Source organism: Podarcis raffonei, chromosome 18 (assembly GCF_027172205.1).
Source record: "Podarcis raffonei isolate rPodRaf1 chromosome 18, rPodRaf1.pri, whole genome shotgun sequence".
Classification (NCBI taxonomy): Eukaryota; Metazoa; Chordata; class Lepidosauria; order Squamata; family Lacertidae; genus Podarcis; species Podarcis raffonei.
In genome coordinates this window covers 1,661,350-1,687,762 of record NC_070619.1, presented here as the reverse complement: position 1 = coordinate 1,687,762, position 26,413 = coordinate 1,661,350, and the positions used below count along the sequence as shown (strand labels likewise).

The 26,413-nt window shown below is 46.9% G+C and overlaps 1 protein-coding gene across 1 annotated transcript; it reads left to right on the top strand.

Annotated features, from left to right (window-relative positions):
• The first annotated feature begins 124 nt into the window (after positions 1-124).
• Positions 125-22,079, top strand: TMEM161A (transmembrane protein 161A). The gene is made up of 12 exons (XM_053372539.1): positions 125-996; positions 2,533-2,636; positions 4,459-4,539; positions 4,730-4,827; positions 6,587-6,743; positions 8,880-9,031; positions 9,949-10,009; positions 11,271-11,414; positions 11,539-11,652; positions 19,175-19,349; positions 19,759-19,855; positions 21,420-22,079. Exons 1-12 carry the CDS (start codon positions 994-996, stop codon positions 21,695-21,697), a joined length of 1,464 nt encoding a protein of 487 aa, XP_053228514.1. The 5' UTR covers positions 125-993; the 3' UTR covers positions 21,698-22,079.
• The last annotated feature ends 4,334 nt before the right edge of the window (positions 22,080-26,413 follow it).

Sequence of the window (26,413 nt, the reverse complement as noted above, 5' to 3'; positions counted from 1 at the left end):
ACCTGGGAAGGGAGCCTGTCTAGGAGAAGGAAAACTCAGATACTTAACCTCTGCTGCCTTGCGGGTTATCTTTGGGGGAAGAAAAGGCTCAGGAGTGAACCCTACAAAAATCCAGAGTGGAGTCCCTAAGGCGGTTGGAGGGCGCCTTGTCCGCCTCCTTCTGGCAACTCCTGCAGCCCAGCTGGTGCCAATCGTCTTGCTCTGCTTTCCTTTGGACCCCCTCAGTGAGGCCGAGAGGGGGGTCTTGTCCTCTGGGCAGCCCAGGACCTCCAGACCCACAGCCCAGGCTTGCTCCCCCGGGGAGGTCACTTGGGTGCTGCTGACGCAGCAAAAACAACGCCGGAGGCAGCAGTTGCAAGTTCACGGAATCATAGCAGTGTGGAGTCGGAAGGGACCCCAAGTGTCATCTAGTCTGACCCCGCGCAATGCTGGGGTTACGGGCCTCTGCAGCCGCAGTCGGTGCGCGATTTGACTTCACCTCCGGAGGTGACAGACGGGTGCCAACAACCGGGGGAAGGAGAACACAGCCATCGTGCCAGCAGCCCCTGAATTTGTGAAAAACCCCACGGATTTGTGCAATCCTCTTTTAAGGACATCCAGACTGGCTGCAAAAGGGCGCGCGTGATTTACAGGGAACCTTGTGAATTTTTGCAGAGGAAAACGTGCAAAAAAAATTCTCTCTCCGTTCCCTCTTAAAGAACCTCACCTGGGAAAGGAAACTACAAGCCCCGAAATGCAACGCGCTTGGCAGGCGCCTGAAAACCGGAAACAGGTGGGGGTGGCAAAAATCCCCGCCTACCTTCAAACTTTTTTTATTTTTATTTTGCTTTGTCATTGGCTGGCTGGCTGGCAATCAACTGGAAGTGCCGCTTGTGATTGGCTGGGGGGGTCTCACTCCTTCTTTGGTCTGCAAGATCAGAAGTGCAGGGAAACTTGCCTGCCTTGCCTGTCGCTTAATTTGGGGCTGTTTTTTGCTCGGGATCATAAAAGAAAATGGTAAGTTTTTTTAAAAAAAATTGCAAGAATGCATTGTTGGGTGTTTATGGACTTAGGGGACTGGAGCTGGGCTGCTGGGCAGGTGGGTTTGCTTTCTGCATGAGAGAGAAGGTTTGCATGCTTGCCAAGGTCCCAGGACCACAGAACCGTAGAGTTGGAAGGGGACCCCCAAAGGACATCTAGCCCAACCCCGCGCAAGGTACGAAGCACAGCTGCAGAACCCCTGGCAGGTGGTCATCCCACCGCCGTTTAAGAGCCTCCAAGGAAGGAGAGATGAGATCACCACCTTCTGGGGTCATAGAGCTGTAGAGCTGGAAGGGTCCCCCAAAGGTCATCCATTCCAACCCCCCGCAATGCAGGAATGTCAGCTCAAGCAGCCAGGACGGAGGGCCAGCCAACCTCTGCTTGCAAACTCCCAAGGAAGGAGAGTCCTCCATCTCCCGAGGAAGACCGTTCCACTGTCAGAAAGTTTCCCCCAATGTTAAGTGGGAATCTCCTTCCTTGAAATTTGAATCCCGTGTCCAGGCCACACAGCCGGCCGCCAGCTCCACTTCCTGCCCTTAAAATAGAAAGGGAGTCCATATCTCTGCACTAACCTTACACGGGGTCTGCGTTTTTGGTACAGCTGCAGAGAGGTGCGAAGTGTAGGATTTGGGGTGGGGGGCGGACGTCGAGGTGGATCCGAAAAGTGGGATGAGAAATTCACTACCTGCTTCTAGAATGGAACGCAGGATCCTGCTGGATCAGCCCAAAGGGGTAGAACTGTAGAGTTGGAAGGGACCCTGAGGGTCATCCAGTCCAACCCCCAGCAGTGCAAGAATAGGCAGCTGTCCCTTGTGGGGAGCGAAGCTGCAACCTTGGTGTGCCCCTATTTTCCAGGGACAGTCTCAAATTTGCAGGAGCCGGCCCGGTTTCTGATTTGATCCCGGGACGTCCCACTTTTCCTTAGGATGTTGCTCTTTATGTCGGAGAAATGTTGAAGGGAATGATAATAGTAATACAGTAATAATAATGATGATGATGTTATTATTTATAAAACACCCCCCACACACAATCTGGCTGGGTTTCCACAGCCTCTCTGGATAGCTTCAGTGCCATGCTCTAACCAACTAAGCTTTCTGACTTATCATCTTCTTCTTCTTTTTTTAATAATAATTTTTATTGAGTTTTCCATATTTATCATAATCACATTTTGTTACATAAATCTATAGCCTAAAACATTGCTCAGACAGAGCATCGAGACCTCCTTCCCTCCCTCTTTCTGACTTCTGAACATCTTTACTAAATTCTTAGCATTTCTATAACCCCTTTTTAACCTTCTATCTTCTTTTTACATTTCACCTCATTATATGTAAATCAGTTCCTTATATTCACATTACAAAACTAAGCTACCCGACTTATCATCATCATTGAATGGGACGTCCCTATTTTCATTGGAGAAACGTTGGAGGGGATGATGATGATAATAAATAGAACTTTGATGAGAATAAAACATTGGACTTGACCCAAGGCTCTTCCTCTCCTTCTGCCCCACAGGCAGTGATGGGGGTCCAGCTCGTGGTCTCCCTGCTGGTGGCCAGCATCATGCAGAAGATGGCCCCTCACTGGTCCTTCGCCCGGTGGATCCTCTGCAACGGAAGGTACCAGAAATACCCTTTTTCGCAGGGCTGGGGGTGGCAAGAAGGTTCCTCAGGAGTGTAGCAAGAGGTCAAATTTTGCTTATTATTTCTTGACCGTGGATGGAAGCAAAAGGGACTTGGGGGCTCCCACATTCGGCCTCGGGACACCCCCCCCCCATTTATCCGTCTGTCCGCGATTCCACCTGCAGAAAAACACCATTGCATTTATTCCCTGTTTATTTGGCGTTCATACCAGATTTGCTGGCTCGCTTAGGCTGTGGCCGCATTCGCGCCAGACCTTTAAAAAGCTCTGGTCCTGCTTTAAAACCGCCAGGGCTTAAAAATAATTCTGGGAGCTGTAGTTTGTTAGGGTGCGATTCCCCTTGTGAAGCTACAGTTCCCAACATCGTTTAGCGATCCATCGTTCTTCCCAGGGAACTCTGGGAATTGTAGGCTCACACCCTGCCTTTTAAAATCGCCACGATATCACTGTGGACAACTGTGGTGGCAGCAGCCCCCCCCGCAATGAATCCTGGGAGCTGTAGTTTCAATCACTCAATCAATCAATCAATCAATCAACCTTTGTTGGCATACAGTGAGGACAGGTTGAAAGCTGTAGTTTGTGAAGAGTGCTGAGAGGGAACCCCACTTTCCACTACAGTTTTAACTATCCATCCCTTTTCCCAGGGAACTCTGGGAACTGTAGTTCTGCAAAGGAGAATAGGAGGCCTCTTCACAGTGCCCAGCACCCCAAACAAACTACAGCTCCCAGGAGTCTTTCCCCTCTCAGCACTAACATTCCCAGAGCCCCCTGGGAAGGGAGATGAGCTGCTAAACTGGTCCGGGAATTGTAGTTCTCAGAGGGGAAAAGTGGGGACCTCCTCACAACACCCGGTGCCTTTGAACTACAGTTCCCCAGGAAGCCATGGCTGTTTAAAGTGGTGTCAAAAGCATTTAAGTTTTTTTATAAACAATAAATTATTATAAATAATACAATTATTATTATTATTAACCCTGTATTGGGAAGTTTTTAACATTTGACATATTATTTTTTATATTTTGCTGGAAGCCGCCCAGAGTGGCTGGGGAAACCTAGCCAGATGGGTGAGGTATAAATATGATGATGATGATGATTAATGTAGGGCACAAATGTGGCCTATGTTTTCCTCAGGAGCAGAACCAATGACATTAATGGAGCCATGCCAGCCCTTGACCATCTTTTTTAAAAAAATATTTTATTTTCAATTTTTCTGATAACAACAATTTTCATACACTTACATATCAAATCCAAATTTGCATTGATTGACTTCCCCCCCACACCCCACCCCTGGTTTCCATTTTTCTACTTTTATTTTCCTTGCTTATAATTCTTATAATTATTTTTCACATCATAATTCTACCTTCAGTTCACAAATGCTACAACAATCCTGTTAGTGTTTCCCCATTTTTACACTGCTATTTAAAGTAATCTACAAAAATTTTCCATTCATGATTAAATTCTTCATCTTGGTGCCTGATCTTCACAGTGAGTTTTGCCATTTTGGCCTAGTCTATCTCCTTAGTCCTCCATTCTTCTTTCGTTGGTACGTTCTCTTCTTTCCACTTTTGGGCAAGTCACATTCTGGCAGCTGTGGTTGCATATATAAATTGTCTCTTTTGTTTCTTTGACATTCATCTCCTAATATTCCTAGTAAAAAAGCCTCTGGTTTTTTAACAAACGTGGTTTTGAACATTTTTTCATTTCATTATATATCATTTCCCACCCATCCCAATGAGACTCCTCTTGAGTTGCGTTCAGCCCAATGTCTGTTTGGTGAGCCCTTTCCCCCTCTTCTTCCGCCAGCCTGCGCCGGTTCAAACACCCCTCAGAAGAGGAGCTGCTTGCCCTGGCGGGGAAGCCCAGGCCAAAGGGGAAGAGGGAGCGGTGAGTAGAGTTGACGTGAGGGCGGCCATCTTGTCCGTCCAGCGGGCTGAGGGAGCTGGTGGCCGGTGGTGGGGAAGGAACTACATATCTCCACCCAACTTAGATCCATCTTCACCCCCCTGGCGCCGTCTTTGGACCACACAGCTCCCTCTGGCGACAGCCGACTGACGTTTGTCTGTCTGTCTGACAGGAAGATCAACGGCGTCACCGAGGAAAAGCCTTCCTCCGTTCCCCGGGATATTGACCTTCGCTTGGACAGCAGCCCCATCACCGCCGTGGACGCTCTGGGTAAATGCACCGAGGTTGGGTCCCCTAAGCTCCCTCCCTTTGGCAGAAATGGGGGGCTGCCTATCCTCCCCTCCCCTCCCCAAATAGCTCTGGGGGTCAGGGAGGACTGAGGTGGTCTGGTCCCCTCAGGGACACCCCAAGCCTTTCTTCCTGAGATTGTTTTAGCTTTTGTTTGTCAGAGCCAAGTTTCTAGTCCCTTTGGCCAGCGGAGAGCATTGTGCCCAATTTTCCCTGAAGCAAGCAGGTTTCCTGCCACTTGCCATAGGCTGCCCAGCGAGTCACGGGGATCGTAGACAGCATTTGTGTATTATTAGTATTAGGTATTTGTTTATATATCGCTTACATGCCAAAGGAGTTTCTAAGCAGTTTAATGATGATGATGATGATATTTATATGCCACCTATCTGACTGCAGAAGGGACGCGGGTGGCGCTGTGGGTTAAACCACAAAGCCTAGGACTTGCCGATCAGAAGGTCGGCGGTTCGAATCCCCACGACGGGGTGAGCTCCCGTTCCTCGGTCCCTGCTCCTGCCCACCTAGCAGTTCAAAAGCACGTCAAAAGTACAAGTAGATAAATAGGTACTGCTCCGGCGGGAAGGTAAACGGCGTTTCCGTGCGCTGCTCTGGTTCTCCAGAAGCGGCTTAGTCATGCTGGCCACATGACCCGGAAGCTGTACGCCGGCTCCTTCGGCCAATAAAGTGAGATGAGCACTGCAACCCCAGAGTCGGTCACGGCTGGACCTAATGGTCAGGGGTCCCTTTACCTTTATCTGACTGCAGACCAGGGTTCAAATTCCCCCCTTCGCCAGGAAGCTTACAGGTTTATAATAAAAATAATAATTCATACCCCACCCATCTGACTAGGTTGCCCCAGCCACTCTGGGCGGCTCCCAACAAAAAATAGTGTACATGCCCTCCCATCAGATGTCAAGGAAATAAACAACTATCTGACTTTTAGAAGACAGCTGGAGACAGCCCTATACAGTCATACCTCAGGTTGAAGTTGCTTCAGATTGAGCGCTTTCAGGTTGTGCTCTGCGGCGACCCGGAAGTAACAGAATGTGATACTTCCGAGTTTTGCCACTCACACATGCGCAGATGGTCAAAATGATGTCACGGGCATGTGCGGAAGCGGCGAATCGCGACCCGTGCAGACGCGGGTTGTGTTCGCTTCTGGATGCAAACGGGGCTCCAGAACGGATCCTGTTCATATCCAGAGGTACCACTGTATAGGGAGGTTTTTGATGTTGATGTCTTAATTGTGTTTTAATTTGTTGGAAGCCACCCAGAGTGGGCGGGTATTGCTATTATACACTGAAAATCTTCCGTGGTGCAGAATTTGGCAGCCAGGTTGCACACTGGGGTTAAGACAGTTTGAGCATATTGCCCCGATCCTGGCCCGACTGCACTGACTGCCAATTAGTTTCCGGGTCCAATTCAACAATAAGCTGGATGGCTCTAGATAAGGCAGGCTCCACAGTTCCTTGTCAAATCAACCATTTATTTGGAATATAGCTCAGTAGGCAAACTATGAGACTCTGAATCTCAGAGTAGTGTGTCTGAGCCCCACGTTGTGCAAAAAGATTCCTGCATTGCAGGGGTTGGGCTAGATGACTCTCAGGGTCCCTTCCTACCCACTCTGGACCATTCCACAAGGCCTGGAAATTTGCTTCTTCTTTTTGGAAGAGGCTTTTGGGTGCAGCTGGTCAGGCTCAGGAGGCAATAAGAGCATCTTCCTGTCTCTCTTCTCTCCACTTAGTGCTGTGCTATTTCCTGGAATATCAGTGGTACGTGGACTTTGCAGCGTACGCCACCGGGATCTACGTCTTCACCGAAGGCTACTACTGCCTGGTTGACCCCCGGAAGGAAGCCAACATTGGGATCCTCTGGTGCTTGCTGGCCGTCATCTTCTCCGTGTATCCTTTGGCCCCGGGGACGCCGTTCGCGGCCACCAACTTGGGACAGCTTTAAAAGAGGATTGGGCCAGTTGAGGAACACCTTGAGATTCCTGCATTGCAAGGGGGTTGGACTAGATGACCGCTGGGTCCCTTCCGACTCTAAACTAGAAGAGGGCTCTCAAGGGCAGATGGGGCCCAGAGTGGCTGGGGAAGCCTAGTCAGATGGGCAGGGTATAATCATCAGAGGAGGAGGAGGAAGAGGAGAGTTGCTCTTGTGACTGGATCCTGCTGGTGGACTTCCCCTTTGGGCATCTCCCTGGCCCCTGTGAGAGCAGGATGCTGGACCCCTGGCCTGATCCAGAAGGCTCCTCTTAGGTTCTCATGACCGCTTCCCATTTCACAAGTGTCTGCATCATGATTTGTAAGTCTGGGAAATTGAGCTTCCATTTAAGAAATGCGCCAAGTTTCCTGGGCCTGGAGTCCTGTGTCCAGTTCTGGGCACTACAATTGAAGAAGGACGCTGGGAAGGTGTGCAGAGGAGGGAGACCAAGATGGTCAAGGGTCTGGAAACCAAGCCAGATGAGGAACGGTTGAAGGAGCTGGGGATGTTCAGCCTGGAAAAGAGGAGACTGAGAGCCATTTTCAGATATCTGAAGGGCTGCCACATGGAAGAGGGAGCGTGCTTGTTTTCTCCTGCTCTGGAGGGTAGGACTCGAACCCATGGCTTCAAGTTACAAGAAAGGAGATTCTGACTAAACATCAGGAAAGAACTTTCTGACAGTTAAGAGCAGCTCAACTGAGGGACGGAAGGTGGTGGGTTCTCCCTCCTTGGAAGTGTTTAAGCAGAAGTTTTTAAGCATCTGTCCTCGATGCTTTAGTTGAGGTTCCTCATTACAGGGGGTTGGAGAAAGGTTGTTTTCTGCTGCTCCAGAGAAGCGGACACGGAGCAATGGATCCAAACTGCAGGAAAGAAGATTCCACCTAGACATTAGGAAGAACTTCCTGACAGTAAGAGCTGTTTGACAGTGGAATTTGCTGCCAAGGAGTGTGGTGGAGTCTCCTTCTTTGGAGGTCTTTAAGCAGAGGCTTGACAACCATATGTCTGGAGTGCTCTGATGGTGTTTCCTGCTTGGCAGGGGGTTGGACTCCATGGCCCTTGTGGTCTCTTCCAACTCTGTCATTCTATGATTCTATGACTACATGACCCTCGGGACCCCTTCCCACCACGCAGGGTCATGCTTCTATGATTCTACACCTCAGGATTAAAAAAAATTTTTTTTAAAGCATTTGAATATCCAGTTTATAGATCTTGTGGTTGCAAAACAATCAATATTTCTGCAGGAATTGCCAGGAAGCTGAGAGGCAGTGGATTAACCATGAATTCCTCCTCTTCCCAGGGAACTCTGGGAATTGTAGTTTTGGGAGAGGAATGGGTGGGTTGCGTGTCTCCTAACAACTCTCAGCACCGCCCAGAGCAAACTACAGCTCCCAGAATTCTCTGGAGGGGAATGCCATGGTTGTTAAAGAGGCATCAGAGAACTTTTAATTGTATAGAGTCAAGGTGGCCGAAGTGATACTCAGAGTAGACCCAATGGGATTTAGGGACCCAAGTTAGTTGCGGGGAAAGAGGGGCGGATTGATAGAGCACCCTGGGAACTGTAGTTCCGAGAAGGGAACAGCGGGAATGAAATAATCCCAAAAGTGAAACTATTTCAGGATTGTGTCCCAACCAAGAAGAAGTGTCAGACTAAATGAATGGAAGAATAAGGAACCAAGAAGAAAGAAATTTCATCAAGGAATGGGGGAAATTGGTAAATACTGTATCTGAATAAAAAAATTTGCATACAATTAAGTTCATTGGCAGGATTAAGGTAAAAATCAGGGAGTAACTAATAAATGGAATAACGTTGGAAATGCAGTGTTAAAAATTAACATTATAAGAAACCTCAAAGGGGGTGAAGGGAAAGGCCTCTTTCTCTCTCTGTATATATACGTATATGTGTGTTTATTGGGAAGTTATTCAATTTGTATGTCTAAAATTGGGGGGGGCAAAGTATAGAGACAAATGAATGAATGAATGAAGTGAAACCTTTGTCTTTCTCGGGAGAAGTGATGTTTCCGGCATGTGATCCTTAGCGCAACCCTTCCCTTCAGCAAAATCTTTTTCACGGTGATGACGCACTACTTCCGCTCCAAGGAGGGGGGCGAGCGATCGGTCTGCCTGGCCTTTGCTTTCTTCTTCCTCCTGGTCGCCATGCTGGTCCTGGTCGTCCGTGAAGACTACCTTGAATTTGGCCTTGACGCAGGTGAGGGAGCTGGGGGCAAGCTCGCAAAGCAGTGGTTATATATAAAGAATTTTATTTATTTCCTCTAACGTATTCCTCTTCTCGATGTCGGAAGAATGGAAAAATTCACTTTTCTAAGATTTTCTAAAATTCTAAAATTACTTTTAGATGCAAAAGGGTTAGAATACCAAATCAGGTTACTAATAATAATAGCAATAGTAGTAGTAGTAGTAATAATAATTAATAATAATAATTTATTATACCCCGCCTATCTGGCTGGGTTTCCCCAGCCACTCTGGGCGGCTACCAACCAAATATTTAAAACACAATACAGCATTAAACATCAAAAACTTCCCTAAACAGGGCTGCCTTCAGATGTCTTTTAAAAGTAAGATAGTTGCTTATTGCCTTGACATCTGAAGGGAGGGCGTTCCACATACCCTTCGCCCCCCACAATTTGAGGGGCCCCTTCAAAGCTGATGGGCATTGCCTTTCAAATAGTGTGTGTGCACTGCATCATGTGACTGATTATGCAGGGCTTACCTGCAGACACCGACCCCCCAAAGTATTTTATTCAAATTGGCACCTCTGACATCGTGCCTGCATTTCCCTAATTTTCATCCCCCCATAACTCAAAAAAGTTAAGACCTAGGAGATTTTTATTCATACCAATGACTTGGCCTTTGTGAGATAATCTGGTACAGCAATTTTAATGAAAATCTGAGATTGATATTTTTTTTAAAAAATGTGATCTGTCGTGGGGGGGGAACCTTGAAGAAGATGACCTTGTTGCTGGTTGCGTTGGGCTCGCCATGAAAATTCAATGGGGGGGGGGCAAAATGTAGGTCCGCCACTGCATTTTGATAAGGCCTCGCTCCTGTCAGCAATCGTGCTGCAGCATTCTCCTGGATTCTCCCCCGACTCTCTTGTCCCCACAGGGCTGAATAGCGTCCAGGACAACTTGGAGGTCTTTCTGAAAGGGCAAGGCTGGGACTGGACGTAAGTGTGTCTCTGAAATCTTAAACCCTGCCTGGAGTTATTTCTCTTTGTCCACCTCCTACCCTCAAGTGGAGATCTGATGTCCGAAATGAGGCCACTCCAGGACTGTTTCGGTCAGCTCATGTCAAAAAGGATATTCTAGAGCATGGGTAGGCAAACTAAGGCCTGGGGGCTGGATCCGGCCCAGTCGCCTTCTAAATCCAGCCCATGAACAGTCCGGGAATCAGCATCTTTTTACATGAGTAGAATGTGTCCTTTTATTTAAAATGCAACTCTGGGTTATTTGTGGGGCATAGGAATTCGTTCGTTATATTCTTTTCAAAATATAGTCCGGCCCCCCACAACGTCTGAGGGACAGTGGACCGGCCCCCTGCTGAAAAAGTTTGCTAACCCCTGTTCTAGAGTTAGGAAATGTTGGCCAAAATGAGCCAGGTGATTTCCCTACAAGGAAAAGTTGCAGCATTTGGGACTTTTTAGTTTGCAAAAAAGGCGGGGAAGAGTGTTCCTAAAACCTGTACTGAATTTTCATTTGACTCAACTGGACAAATCAAGGAAAGCCAAAGTCCCACTCTGTTCTGCCTTGGTCAGACCACACCTGGAATATTGTTTCCAATTCTGGGCACCACAATTTAAGAAGGATGTTGACAAGTTGGAACATGTGCAGAGGAGGGTGAACAAGATGATCGAGGGTCTGGAAACCAGACCATATGAGGAACGGTTGAAGGAGCTGGGGGTGTTTAGCCTGGAAAAGAGGAGATATGAGAGCCATCTTCAAATAGCCCAAGGGCTGTCACATGGAAGAGGGAACAAGCTTGTTTTCTCCTGCTCTGGAGGGCAGGACTCGAACCCATGTCTTCAAGTTACAAGAAAGGAGATTCCGACTAAACATCGGGAAGAACTTTCTGTTGTTAAGAGCTGTTGTTAAGGAAGGACTCTCCTTCCTTGGCGGCTTTTCAGCAGAGGTTGGCATCTGTCCTGGATGCTTTAGTTGAGATTCCTGAATTGCAGGGGGTTGGACTAGATGACCCTCGGATGTCCTTTCCAACTCCTACAATTCTATGGTTCTCTGGCACCCACCAAACCTCCATAGAGGGAGCATTCCACAAATGGGGAGCCACTGCAGAAAAGGCCCCGGTTTTGTGTCAGGGGTTCTTTAGCTGCGATGTCTTGCCTTGCAGGGATGAGTCTTGGGGTCCTTTCCTGCTGCGTCTCCAGCAGCCTTAGCCCTTCCCGAAAAAGGCCTCCCTCTCTCTTTCCCCAGGGTCCCCGTGACCAAGCTGACCGTCAAGCTCTGCCTGGTGGCCCTCTGCTCGTTCCTCGGCGCCTGCCTGACCTTCCCAGGGCTGCGGCTGGCGCAGACTCACCTGGATGCCCTCAAGATGGCTGCAGACCGGCCGGCGGTCCAGTTGCGTAACGGCTTGCCCCTGGCCTTCCCGAAAGACTGGGTGGGGGGGATAAGGGGCAGGGGTGAGGAGGGGGCAGCCTGTGGGGGGCCTGACCCTTCTCCTCCTTGACCCCCAACACGGCAGGCTGCTCCTCCACGCCAGCTTCCTCGCACCCGTGGCCGTCGTGCTGATGTGGGTCAAGCCCATCTCCCGGGACCTCCTGCTCAACGCCCCCATGGGGAAAGAGACCGTCCAAGTGTAAGTGCTTCTGCGATCACCAGGAGGGAGAGGTGGCCCTTCAGAGCTCTCCCTCTGGCCCCCGGAGCTCTCCCTAGGACACACACACACACTCCTCTCTCCCTGGCAGCATCCTTGAGTGTTCCTTTTAAAAACAAAACAAAAAACCCTCATATTAATTTTTCAGTTAGATAAAAATTTTTTTACAAATTTTAACCTAAACCATAAGTTACTTTATCCCTTGACTTCGTATCTTCCGGTTCCATGGTTTCCATATTTACCCTTGAATGCTGCATATTTTGTCCCTATACTAGTAAATACATTCAATTTAGTAATAATAATTTATTATTTATACCCCCCCAATCTGGCTGGGTTTCCCCAGCCACTCTGGGAGGCTTCCAACCAAATATTAAAAACAATACAGCGTCAGACATTTAAAACTTCTCTAAACAGGGCTGCCTTCAATTTAACCTATTTATCCTAATAATTTGCCCTGCGGCTCATATTTCAAGTCCTGCTTGCATTTTCATCTACTCTAATAGTTCCTCAAACAGTGAAAGGTCTCCAGTCCTCAAGGCATTTTCATCATTTTGGTCTCTAATCTTTGCTGTTAATCTTGCTGGTTCCCCTCCATCTCCAAAAGCCATTCTTCCTTTACTGGAAACCTCTCCATCTTTCCATCATTGGGCAGACAGTATTTTTGCTGCTGTCATTGTTTTACGTAAATAATCTAACATGCTCTTTTGGAACATCCTCCTCCTTGAATGTTCCTGGCTAGCTAGAAATGTCTTTGTGGACTCTGTTTTTTTTTTTATAATATTTTTATTGAACAATTTTTTATATAACAGAAACAAAACATACATGAACAAACATTCAACAATAATAAAACATAAAACAAGTACCATTTCATAACCCAATTTCTAAACCTTACTTCCTCGACCTCCTCTTACTTCCCGTTTCTGTATTCCAAAATCTTACAGTTATTCAGCGAAATCTTGCCTTATTTTATTATAAATTTATGCTAATCACCCTTATTCTCTTTGTCATAACCATTACTGATAGTAACCACTTGTTTTAATCCAACATCATTCTAACTGTCTCCAATTTTATAATATTTCTTTAAATAGTCCTTGAACTTTTTCCATTCTTCTTCCGCCGCTTCTCTTCCCTGGTCTCGGATTCTGCTCGTCATCTCTGCCAAGCTCATATAGTCCATCACCTTCATCTGCCATTCTTCCAGTGTGGGTAGATCCTGTGTCTTCCAGTACTTTGCAATAAGTATTCTAGCTGCTGTTGTAGCATACATAAAAAAAGTTGTATCTGTCTTTAACACCCCCTGGCCGACAATACCCAAGAGAAAGGCCTCTGGTTTCTTGGGGAAAGTATATTTAAATACCTTTTTCAGTTCGTTATAAATCATTTCCCAGAATGCCTTAATCTTCGGGCACGTCCACCAGAGGTGAAAGAATGTACCTTCCTTTTCTTTACATTTCCAACATTTATTATCAGGCAAGTGATAGATCTTTGCAAGCTTGACTGGGGTTATGTACCACCTATAAATCATTTTCATTATATTTTCTCTTAAGGCGTTACACGCCGTAAATTTCAACCCGGTGGTCCACAACTTTTCCCAATCAGCAAACATGATGTTATGACCAATGTCCTGAGCCCATTTAATCATACTTGATTTTACCATTTCATCTTGTGTATTCCATTTCAGCAGCAGGTCATACATTTTTGACAAGTTCTTAGTACTGGATTCTAACAGTTCAGTCTCTAATTTTGATTTTTCCACCTGGAAGCCTATTTTTCTGTCTAGTTTAAACACTTCATTTATTTGGTGATAATGTAACCAATCTCTCACCTTCCCTTTTAATTTTTCAAAACTCTGCAATCTCAGTTTGTCCCCTTCCTTTTCCAAGATTTCCCAATATCTTGGCCATTTCGACTCCATATTTAGCTTTTTAACTGCCTTAGCTTCCATTGGTGATAACCATCTTGGAGTCTTATTTTCCAACAAGTCCTTATATTTAACCCAGACATTCAGCAGTGCTTTTCTGACAATATGGTTTTTGAAACTTTTATGCGCTTTAACCTTGTCATACCACAAATATGCATGCCACCCAAAAATATTGTTAAATCCTTCCAAATCCAAAATGTCTGTGTTTTCAAGAAGCAGCCATTCTTTTAGCCAGCAGAAAGCTGCCGCTTCATAGTACAATTTAAAGTCTGGCAGGGCAAACCCCCCTCTTTCCTTTGAATCCGTTAATATCTTAAATTTTATTCTGGGCTTCTTGCCCTGCCAGACAAATTTAGATATATCTTTCTGCCACTTCTTGAAACAGTCCATTTTATCCATTATTTGTAATGTTTGAAACAAAAACAACATTCTTGGCAAAACATTCATCTTTATAACTGCAATTCGACCTAACAAGGAAAGTTTCAAGTTTGACCATATTTCTAGATCTTTTTTCACTTCTGTCCAAGTTTTTTCATAATTGTCTTTAAATAAATTCACATTCTTAGCTGTCATATTCACACCCAAATATTTCACTTTTTTAGCCACAGTCAACCCCGTCTCATTCTGAAACCTTTCTTTTTCAATCTGTGTTAGATTTTTCTCCAATACCTTAGTCTTTAACTTATTCAATTTAAATCCTGCCAATTGACCAAACTCTTGGATTATTTCCAAAACTCTTTTCGTGCTAGCTTCTGGCTCCTGTAATGTAAGCACCAGGTCATCTGCAAATGCTCTCAATTTATATTGTTTGACTCCGACCTGAATGCCTTTAACCAACTGGTCCCTCCTGATCATATTAAGCAAAACCTCAAGGACCGATATAAAAAGTAATGGGGAAATAGGGCACCCCTGTCGTGTCCCTTTTTCAATCTTAAACTCTTCTGTTACAACATTATTTACAATTAATTTTGCTTTCTGTTCAGAATATATTGCACCTATACCATTTTCAAACCCTTGGCCTACCCCCATCCCCCGGAGGTTCTTCAACATAAAACTCCAAGAAATGTTGTCAAAGGCTTTCTCGGCATCCACAAATATCAAAACAGCCTTAGTGTTTATATTCACTTCCAACTTCTCCAAAATGTCAATTATATTCCTTACATTGTCCGACAAATGCCTTTTCGGGAGAAAGCCCGCTTGGTCCCCATGAATCTCCTCCATCAAAACTCTTTTCAGTCTCTTTGCTAAAACATCAGCAAAGATTTTGTAATCCACATTTAGTAGGGAGATGGGTCGGTAGTTCTTAAGTTGGGTCTTTTCAGTCTCTGTCTTTGGTATAAGTGTAATGTAGGCCTCTCTCCACGTATCGGGTGCCCTTTTCCCCTTCATGATCTCATTACAGACTTCCTTCAAAGGTTGTATAAGTCCTTCCTTCAAAACTTTGTAATATTTGGAAGTCAGTCCATCTGGTCCAGGTGATTTGCCCAACGTCATGTTTTGAATGGCATCTTCTATTTCCTGTATTGATATCTCCTGATTCAAAATTGTCTTACTTTCCTGCGAAATCTTTTTCAACCCATTTTTCTCGAGGAATTGTTGTATATCTGTTTCATTCTGCGGCCCTTGTGTATACAATTGTCTAAAGTAGTTCTGAAAACAATTCCTAATTTCTACTGGGTTGCATATGTTCTTTCCTTCCACTTCTAAGTTTGTTACCGTGTTGAGTTTTTGTCTCTTCTTTATTTGCCAAGCCAATAACTTGCCACATTTGTCTGCAGATTCAAAAGACTTCTGTCTCATTTGTTTAATTTTCCATTCTATTTCTTGATTCATCAGTTCCATATATTGTGTTTGGTACAATTTAATTTCTCTTAGAATCTCTTGCGATTTTGGCTTCAATCTTAATTTCCTTTCCCCTTCTTTTATCTTATCCAGAATTTTCTCCTTCCTCTCATTTTGCTTTCTTCTCTTTAATGTATTTTGTTGTATCAAAAACCCTCTCATCACGGCTTTGCTTGCGTCCCATACTATTCTTTTTTCTACTTTAGTCCTTAGATTAATTTCAAAATAATCTTTCAGGGTTTTTTGGGCCTTTTTACAGATCTCCTCGTCTCTAAATAAGGTGTCATTCATTCTCCATCTGAAAGAGCCAGTTGTTGTTTGCTTCATCACCATCTTTACTGCATTATGGTCGGAGAAAGTTTTTGGGCAGATTTCCACTTTCTTTATATTCGACGCCATACCGCTAGTCACCCAAATTTGGTCGATCCTAGTCCATGTCATTTTGGCTTCAGAAAAGAAGGTTCCCTCTCTCTCTAGTGGGTGTTTTGTTCTCCAAATGTCAATCAAATCCATATTGTCAGTCATTTCAAAAAAGGTTTTTGGTAGTCTTCCATCTTTTGTGACTACCTGTCTTTGTGCTTTGTCCATATTTGTTGAAACTACTCCATTCATGTCTCCCATCATAATCAGTTTATAGTCCATATAGTCCATTAAAGTCTCATGCAACTTCTTAAAGAATTCTGTTTTCCCTTCATTTGGTGCATACACCCCCACTATCAGAAATTTTTCTCCTTGAAATTGAATTTCAATTGCCAAATATCTTCCTTGGTCATCTTTAAAGATTTGTTTCGGCTGCAAATTTTCCTTTACGTAGATCACCACTCCTCTCTTTTTTACTTTATCTGAAGATATAAATTCTTGTCCCAGTCTCTTATTTGTTAACAATTTTCTATGTGCTCTTGTCACATGGGTCTCTTGTAAACAAATCAAGTCCAAATGATCTTTCTTTAAAGCATGAAATATATTTTTTCTTTTTCGGGGGTTGTTTAGACCATTACAATTCCAAGTTAGAAGTTGCAAAGCCATGATGGGGTTATTTAATTCCTCCTACAGCTCCCAATTGTTGTTCGTCCTTTGTCGGTGGTTCTGTGTCTTTATCTAATCTTGAAGGATGTCCTTCTCCTGGATGGGTCTCTTTCTGTAGGTCTTCTTCGTGTTCTCCCAAGAACTTGTCTTTATCACTCACTGTTTTTATTCTTCTTTTCTTGCCTTTGTATTTAAAAGACAAGCCTTGGGGAAACTCCCACCTGAATAGTATGTAGTTCCTCTTCAGTAGTGTCACCAAATCCTTATAAGGACCTCTTGCATCCAAGATACTTTTAGGGATGTCTTTAAAAATCTCAATATAAGAATCCTCAATCCGAAGGGTTGTTTGATAATGCAGGTTCAATATTTTATCCCTCTCTTCTTTGGATCTTAGAGTTATCAAGCAGTCTCTGGGTCTATTCTTCTTCTGCCTTGTTCCCAACCTAAATGCACTCTCAATTTTGAGCTCTTCTTCTTTCAAATCTTGCTTCCAAAAGTCAGAAAACTCTTTTGTCAAATAATCCACCAAGTTGTCTCCTTCTTTTTCCGGCACAAGTCTAATCCTTAGGTTTTTCTCCTTGCGTTGCATATCCTGCATAGAAAGTGTCAGATCATACTCATCCAATTTCCTGTACACCGGTGGAAGTTTCCCTTCAACAGCAGTAGCAATTTCCTTAGCTTCTTCGGCTATCTTTCGCGTTGTAGATGAATCTTCCAATAGTTTCCCAATTGCTTCTGCATTAGAGTTCACTTTATTTCCAAGGTCAGTTATACTTTTTGTATTCAGATCAATTTTCCCAGAGATTTCTTCAATTTTCTTATTTGTTTCAGCACCTTGCTTCTTTAATTCCTCTAAAGAATCACTTATTTTTCCCAAGGCCTTTGTAAACGCATCTTCTGAAGACATTGTTTTCACTCTTGCCTTTGTTGCAGCTGCAGTTCCCGGGGCCCCTGATACAGAGGCCCTTCTTTGCATAGAAGAGTCCACTTTGTATTGTCTACCAGATCTCAAAGTTGTTTCTTGTGGATCTTCTTTCTGTTTACCATCTGCCATAACAAAGTCTTTCGTTCAAGGTCATTCCCACACTCTTAAACTGTCAACAATAAAAAGTTCTCAGGTTTTAAATTCCACTTAGTTCCTGAAGCTGAGCAAATCCTCTAGAGGGCGCAAAATCAGTTTCTGAAATTTAAATTGTTCCCACACTTCCAAAAAGCAAAAGCCCTCCAAGTCCCTTACTTTGTAAAAGATCCAAATTAAAAGTGTCCTGCAAATGACTTACTATGTAACCAAATACGATGTTTCAAGTTGAGAGTAACCAAAGTCTATATGTCAGTTACTTTCTAACCTTATTTGTAGCAACCGTCCTTAGCCGGTGTCTTTCCTCCGGCAGTCCGACCCCCAGGTAGATAAGCAGCGGTAATCAGTTCAATCTCCTTTAAATTAGGCAGGAAATCCCTTTAAAGCCTTCTTCCCCCCCTCCCCTGCCTTTTGGGGGGGAGTTCTTTGCTTGGTGTTGGGTTTCTTAGCTCATAAAAGCTCCTGTCAAAAGTTACAGCTTCACTGTCTTTCGCTTTAATCTTGCTGCAGGACGGTAAGCAGACTTCCTTTTTAGTACTTATCCGTCTCGGTGCCCAAATTCATTAATTTTGACGTCCAATTTGTAATGCAAACTCAATCCTACTCACGGAAAGTTGCTCTCTTTTAGTCCAAAATCTTCGGAAGAAGTCAGCGCTCTCCGCTGATGGCGACGCGGCTTCGCTTCGCAGGCTGGGTGAAAGCGACTCTCAGCACCGCTCCACGCACCCCTCCGCTGATCTATAGCCTTTAAAAAGGCTATTTCACAACGTCGGGGGGGGGCAAAGGTGCCCGCCGAGTCTCCGGTTCACAGGCTACGCGCCTGTGACTTTTAAGGGTCTTTGCTCCGCCGTGAGCAACAAGACCCGAACCCGCGAAGCAGATCTCTCCCGGAGCTCCGGGAGAAATCCGCCATTCAGCGCTGGCGCTAACCCGGAAGTCTGTCTTTGTGGACTCTGAAAGGATGACTCAGCCTTGCCTGCTGGGACCAGGAACCTTTTGCATTCCCTTCAGCTCCTTGGCGCGAAATGGGGGGAGAGTTGAAGGTCATAAATGAGCCAAATAAACTCAATAAAGTCCTGTTTCAGTCAGGAAGCTCGAAGCTTCGAAGTTTCCATTTATCACGGTCGCAGACCAGCGTTTTAAAAATAGCTAAGATACAATTATGAAATTTTTTTGATTATGTATTCTCTGGTTTTATATTCTGATTTTAAATATGTGGCTGATTTGTTAAAATCAATAGAGACGATTTGGCAAAAAGGGAAAAGGGGGAAAAAGGGAAACCGCCATAGAATTGTAGAGTAGGAAGGGACACCAAGGGTCATCTAGCCCAACCCGCTTCAGGGTAGGAATGTATCACCCAACCCACGACCCTGAGATTAAGACTGTTCTACCAGTTGAGCTATGTATATGATGCAGAAGTCTCTCTCTGGTGGAATCTAGGCACATATAAAAAAATGCTGTGAAAATGCTTTTATAAAAAAAACCGTTTTGAAAAATATATTGAATTTGCCATAGCTCACCATTGCCATCTAGTGTCCTATTTCCATAATGCACTTTACAACACACAAGACTTTTATTTGCAGCTGTCTATTTTCAGTCCTCTGTATGTGTGTGTCTGTTTCTCTTTCTGCCCGCAGCCTTTCCAACGCTTCCTATAATTCGGTGCGCCTCTGGACCATTGTAGCTCTGTGCCTCCTCCGCCTGGCTGTCGTGCGCTACCACCTGCAGGCCTACCTGAACCTCGCCGAGAGATGGGTGGAGCAGATGAAGAGGGAGGCCGGGAGGATTGCGGTCCTGGAGATCCAGCGGAAGGTGCAGAGGCAGAGCGGGGGGGGGGCCATCAGGCGTAGGCATGACAAGTTGTGGGACAAGTTGTGACTTACTGAAGGTTCCCCCCACCCCACCCCTGTATTAAAAGCGAATGCAACCCCTTCCCTGCTGTATGCTGATAGCCAAACAGTCGCAGCATGAAAGGAAAAAGGTATTCAGAGGGAAGAGGAAACGTGAGTGTCTTGCTGGCAGATGGGACATTTTGCTGCAGCGGCCATAAGTTCCAAACAAAGCATCGGAGGGGCTTGATCCTGGGCAAAATCAAATGTCCTGTTTATTTTTAAGTTCCATTCCTCCAAATGGCAACATTGCTAAGATGGTGTTTTTGTTCTGTTTTGGAGTTTGTTTATTTGTTTTTTACATCATCATCATTATTATTATTAAATTACAGATCACCAGAATCTACTGCTACGTCACCGTGGTCAGTTTGCAGTACCTGGCCCCAATCCTGCTCACCTTGCACTGCACGTTCCTCCTCAAAACGCTAGGTAAGTGGTGGCAGAGCGGAGGCCTTCAAGGAGCTGAATGGGGCTGCCCCATAGCTCAATGCCCCCACTTTAGTTTCCACCCAGACACATGCATTTATTATCAAATACTAGCACAGGAATTAGGGACACGGGTGGCACTGTGGGTTAAACCACTGAGCCTAGGACTTGCCGATCAGAAGGTCAGCAATTCGAATCCCCGCGACGGAGTGAGCTCCCGTTGCTCGGTCCCTGCTCCTGCCAACCTAGCTGTTCGAAAGCACAAAGTGCAAGTAGATAAATAGGTACAGCTCCGGCAGGAAGGTAAACGGCGTTCCCGTGCGCTGCTCTGGTTTGCCAGAAGCGGCTTAGTCCTGCTGGCCACATGACCTGGAAGCTGTACACCAGCTCCCTCGGCCAGTAAAGCGAGATGAGCGCCGCAACCCCAGAGTCGGCCACGACTGGACCTAATGGTCAGGGGTCCCTTTACCTTTACCCAGCACAGGAATTGGGTACATCCATGGTCCTCCTGGTGTTTGCTGAACTTTTCCTCCCATCATCCCTGATCGTGGGGTGTGCTTGCTGGATGAAATAGAGCCACCACCGCCTGCCCCCCCCCAATCTCTGGCCTGCAGTGTGCCATGGTGCTGGTTGAGCAGGGGAGGGCAACTTTTGTGGCCCTCCAGACGTTGCGTAGCCAGCATGCCCAGTGGTCTGGGATGACAGGCATCCAGATCCCAGCAACATCTCAAGGGACCCAAGAGTTCCCCGTCTCTACAGGAGAGTGTCAAAAGCAAGCCGGCAGCAAATCACACCATGCATGCTGGAGTGAAATCGTTATTCGTAAGACAGGATCTGCACAGACTTGGCTAAGCACCAGGCCTAAGGAGCAGAGCAGCTCATCCCTGGTAGGTCTTGCCCACCATGAAGCAGTTGCTGAGACTGAAAGTCCCCGTCTCCCCGCGGCTGCCTAAGTCCCCTCCTCTCTAGGGTTTCCCCCAAGCAATCGGAGACAGTTCCGTCATGCAGCCAACCTCTCCTCCGCACTCTTCAGGCCTCTCCTGGTTCTGGGAGACCAGCAGGGAGACCAGCTTGATGCAGCAGGAGCGGGAGACATCCATGACTCTTCCCCAGCCTGACTCCTCCTCCTTCTGCTTCAGTTTCTTCCTCTGATTCTGGACTGATTCTCTGCCACCGACTCTGTCCACTCACTAAGCCCTGTTGCCTCTTTTGCTTCCAACACCTCCTCCTCAGTCTTCTCCCTCTGACCACTCATCATCGTCCCACCACCCCACCCCAGGCTCTGAGCCTTCTCTCTTGGGGGTTCCCCCGATGGCTCCTCGCGACATTCTTCTGCCTCCAGCCAGGCTGTTGACAGAGAGACGGTGGAATGCCCCAATCCCAGTGCCCGCTTTTGCCACTCGCCGGGTGACAGCCCGCTTTGCTGTGTGCTGACCCACTGGCCCACTTGCTCGCCTGCACGCAGTTCCTGCTCGCCTGTGGCGACCGGCAAAGGGCTCGAATACTAGGCTGGGTTAGGAGTTGCGTGTCCCTTGCCCTGTTTCTCAGCTGTGTCTCTCTTTAAAAGGCGACTATTCCTGGGGGCTGTACCCAGAGCCCGCCCTGACCTCGCCAGCAGTGGATGTGGTTCGTGCCCCCCAGGCCGCCCCCTCGAACGACGGGGGGACGGAGGACATCCAGGCAGCAGTGGAGCAGATCACGGGGGCCCTGGGGGCTTTCAGCACCGTCTTCACCCCACTTTTCTACCGGGGGCTTCTCTCTTTCTTCACCTGGTGGGTGTCCGCCTGCCAGGTCATCGCCACCCTCTTCGGCCTGTATTTCCACCAGCACCTGGCTGCGTCCTAACTGCAAGTTTTCTGTGGGGAGCACTCCCTGGACGGGACAAACCAGAAGATCACCCAACCCCTTCGGGGTGTGACTGGCGGGAGAGCAGGCCGCTGCAATTGGTCAGTTCCTGGTCAGGGGGCCGCCAACGTGGTATTATTGCGCTATGCAGGCAGAGACCTTTTGGGAAAACACTTCTACTGCCTGCTGCCAATTTTGATGGTCCACAGAGAGTTGGTGGGACTTCTTCAGGAGGACTTTGGCTGCCCCACGGCCAGATCCTGCACTATCAGATCTTTGTGTGTGCTGGGGAGATTTACAACTGTGTTGCAGGCTGCTGATCGGAGAAGTCAGCTGGCTGGGGAATCTTAACTTTCATTAAAAAATTTTTTTTTAAATGGTATCAAGTTTCCAGACCTTATGGTGGCCCCCAAAGGGCTTAAAAGCATCTGTATAGCAAGTTTCTAGATCTCATGGTTCCAAAAGGGATTAAAAGCCTTTGTCTGCTTGGCTGCAGCTGAGAACATGATGCTGGACTAGATGGACACTGGCCTAGACTCTTCTAGCAGACTCTTCGTATACTCCTATATATATATATATATATATATATATATATATATATATATATATATGTGAATTCTTTACTGAAAAATAAAATGTACAAAATTACAAGGACACAGAGTAAGATAAGACACAAAAGAAGACAAAACAAGAAATAGTACCCATGTAGAGAACAAAATAGAAAAAAGATATTGTGTACATTACAAAAAAGAGGGGGGGAATTGTTATTGTAGTTAACCAGACTGAAACCTAATATGTTATTTATAAGAATGAATTCCAAATATTGTTAAATTTGCCCGTGGCAAGTCTACGTTTGTTGAGGAAGGGCTGTAGATAATTCCATTCCCTAGAGGGATTGGGGTGTTTTGCCTCTTTTTACAAGATTACAAAAAACACCTTAAGTCATGGCTTATCTTCCCTCCTTCCTCTTTCACCCAACTTCAAAGTGTTTTGCCTGTCTCTTTTGAGAGACAAAATGTGTCCTGTTCATTGCAGTGGGCTGGGCTGGATGACCCTTGGGGGTCCCTTTCAACCCTGCGGTTCTATTATTCTCCGTGCTCCTACAGGGTGCCTATGAGTCAGGCCAGAGACCTCACCCTGAGAGCAGCTCTGTAACCGCTTCAGAAACGTCCTCTCTGGGGACCTGCCCATCTTGTGATATATTCATGGAGGAGCCGGCGTTGTCTCGGACGAGGCCAATTAGGAGGGGAGAGAACCACTCTTTTAAAAATGTATCCGAGCACACAAGCCAGACCTGTTTGGTCCCAATTGTGCAACAAAACAGTGAGCTGCTCTCCATCCCTCTAGGTTTTGAAGCACAAACCGCCACCCCACCCCTCTCCAGGCCCCAAATTAAAGGCACCATCTGCCCCGTCTCTCCCCTAAGAAGGGACCTTGTGGGTTTTGAGCAGGAGGCCGGTGCCTCGAATGCAAACACAAGCAGCTTCACTTCGCCCTCTATGCTTGTTTTGGGGCAAAGAGGCGATGGGGGGGGGTGGAGACTGGCACTGCTCCCCTTAACCTCCCCACCAGCATTTAGCTATGCAGCGTTTGTATCCCCAAACTGTAGCCAAAAGGGGGCTTGCAAAAATCAGTCCTAAAGACTCGTGCTCTTAAAAAAGACATGGCAGCGGAGGAAAGAGGAGGGAGGAGGGAGGAGGGAAAAACGCCGGTCCACAGGACAGCTCGTACAAGTTTCAGGTGGTGCAAGTGGCATTTCAGGCCTTCTTTACCTCGAGGTGTGAAATCTCTCACTGGAAGGACGCTGCTCCCCCTAAGCGGCCCACCAGCATTTATTGACGGTATTTATAACCCCACCCCAGCCGCCCTCTCAGAGCGACTTGCAGAAAGCCAGTACTGAAACTTGCGCTCTGAAAATATGAGAGTGGAGGAAAGAGGGGGAAGGAAGCTCAAGTTCTTGAAAATCACAGCTCTGGCCGCCTTCCCCCTCGCCTGAAGCCCCTCAGTTACATCCAGGAGCAAGACTGGTGGAAAGGTCGGCTTCTGTCCCATAGTTGTTGTTTCAGACAGCTGTAATACTTTGGCCGCCTCATGAGAAGAGAAGACTCCCTGGAAAAGACCCTGATGTTGGGAAAGATGGAGGGCACAAGGAGAAGGGGACAACAGAGGACGAGATGGGACAGTGTTCTTGAAGCTACCAGCATGAGTTTGACCAAATGTTTGTAGCTTCGAGAACACTGTCCAACCATCTCGTTCTCTGTCGTCCCCTTCTCCTTGTGCCCTCCATCTTTTCCAACATCAGGGTCTTTTCCAGGGAGTCTTCTCTTCTCATGAGGTGGCCAAAGTCTTGGAGCCTCAGCTTCAGGATCTGTCCTTCCCGTGAGCACTCAGGGCTGATTTCCTTCAGAATGGAGAGGTTTGATCTTCTTGCAGTCCATGGGACTCTCCAGAGTCTTCTCCAGCACCAGAATTCAAAAGCATCAATTCTTCGGCGATCAGCCTTCTTTATGGTCCAGCTCTCACTTCCATACATCACTACTGGGAAAACCATAGCTTGAACTATACAGACCTTTGTTGGTAAGGTGATGTCTCTGCTTTTTAAGATGCTCTGCCTGGGATTATTTAGCTGCAGTTCCTGCAGTGCAGCAGGCTGGACTAGGTGACCCTCAGAGGTCCCTTCCAACTCTGCAGCTCTACAAAAACAGTACCACCCCAGCACCCACACCAAGAACTGAGGGGGAGGGGAGAAGCAAGGGTTCGAGACAGAGCATCCACACACAAGCCTCGATAAATCATCTCTTTATTATTAAATATACATCATTTCTTGGCACAGATCTTTGTACAAGTTATGTCACTATAGACACACATTTGTGTGTGTGTATATATATATATATAAAACAAAAGGATCAAAAATCCACACACGCACAGGACCCTCCGGAGGCGCCAGGCGCACTCGCTTTGAGAGAGACAAAGGCAGCATTTGACAACGGACGGCACAAACACTCCTGCATAGAGTTACCCACCTTCCCTGCAAAAAGCCATCCTGGTTAATACATTGTCATGGCAAGGGGGGGGGGTTGGCCGGGGCTTTCTTTTGGTGGGGGGACACAACACTGTTTACAGACTCGCTATTATGGGGACCTCCCTGGGAAAAGTACTCACCAGGGATCACCAGTGGCAGACAACGGCCCCCGGATAACTTTTCGACCCTCACTATCAATTTGCACCCCTCCCGTATCAAGAATGATGAGTTGGGGGGGGCTGTTCCCTGTCCCCTTGTGAACCGAGCAACAGATTCTTGGAACCATTCCCTGCAATGGGGAATGAGCCCCCCCCATGGCAGGAGGTCTCGGTTCTTAGGGAAGGGTGGTGTTTAAAGCGGGGGTGCCCCCCCAGTGTCTCCAGCGACCAGGAACGACGGGCAACTGCAGCACAGCTGGAAAAGGCTCCCTCGGATGCCAGCTCCATTGTGCATTGATTCAACCGCTACAATTACGACCTCTACCTGCTGTAGAAACGCCCCCCCCCCACTACCACCCTTGGGTGCTGGGGAGCAGGACAGCAGGGAGCATCTGTGCCCCTCCAGGCGCCCGACTGATGGGAGCTAGAGAGGTGCAGATACCCCCCACCCAGGTCATCGTAGCGCCATCTTGAAGCTGGAGGGCAGCGAACTTACGGGGACACCCCCCCGGAAATGACCTCTGCCCCCTCCATGTTATGAGGAACGCTGGTAGGAAGGGGGCTAGGTCAGTGTTTCCCCAATTTGGGTCTCTCTGGCTGTTTTTGGACTGCAATTCCCATCATCCCTGACCACTGGTCCTGCTAGCTCAGGATGATGGGAATTGTAGTCCAAAAAACAGCCGGAGACCCAAGTTGGGGAAACCCTGGGCTAGATTCTAGGGAGGCGAAAGCATCTCTCTGGAATCGCTGCTTTGGAAAATCTGGTTCTCTGCAGTCTGGGGCAAGGGGTTGGCGGGGGGCTGACCCACAGCCCAGAGCATCCCAGGAAAGATTCTCTAGCCACCTGAAGTCCATCTTGGGGTAGGGAGACCTCACGCCAAGGCCGGCAGGATGGCTTTCACCAATTACCTGCTCCTTGCCAACTTTGTAAGATTTGCACAAATAAACCCAGCTCCACAGCTGAAAGCTATCAGGAAGGGGGGCATCTATAGCCGACTGGGAAGGGGATGGCGCGATTGTGGGTCAGGAAGGGAGATGGGACATGCTCAGGTCTTCTGGAGTCTGGTTGGTGGTGGAAACTCAAAAGGGAGAGGGAAGAAAAGGTCATCCCAAATTCTCAAAACCTTGCAGGAAGATATGTCACTAGGCTACCAATCCCATCAGCCCGGATTGTTGGTCCAAGCTGGCAGGGGATTGTGGGAGTTGTAGTCTGGCCATCAAAAGACACTAGCTTGCGGCCTCTTAAACCCAAAAAGGGGAAGTCATCTTCCCCAGGGACGCTGTTATATTTTACCTCAAGGTTTTAGGAGGTGCAGGCAGAGGTTTAAAAGGAAGCACCCCAGAGTCCGAAGGAAGGAGCAGCTCAAGACTTAGCAATCAGCCAGCCACCTTCTTTGAGCTGGCAATCTCTCTCCTAGAATATATACATACATCTATATATATGCTCCCAAGATCTGGGTTTGACACAGTGAGATGAGCATTATTTCGCTGGCAAGGTGGCACCTGCCATCCCTCCGAAATTCTCTCCCCGACAAA

What these genes read in the sequence shown, in the direction of transcription:
- TMEM161A (XM_053372539.1), top strand. An exon ending in CACCGCCGTGGACGCTCTGG is followed by an intron (nt 4,828 to 6,586) that starts GTAAATGCACCG and finishes CTCTCCACTTAG; the next exon opens with TGCTGTGCTATTTCCTGGAA. An exon ending in TCCTGGAGATCCAGCGGAAG is followed by an intron (nt 19,350 to 19,758) that starts GTGCAGAGGCAG and finishes ATTAAATTACAG; the next exon opens with ATCACCAGAATCTACTGCTA.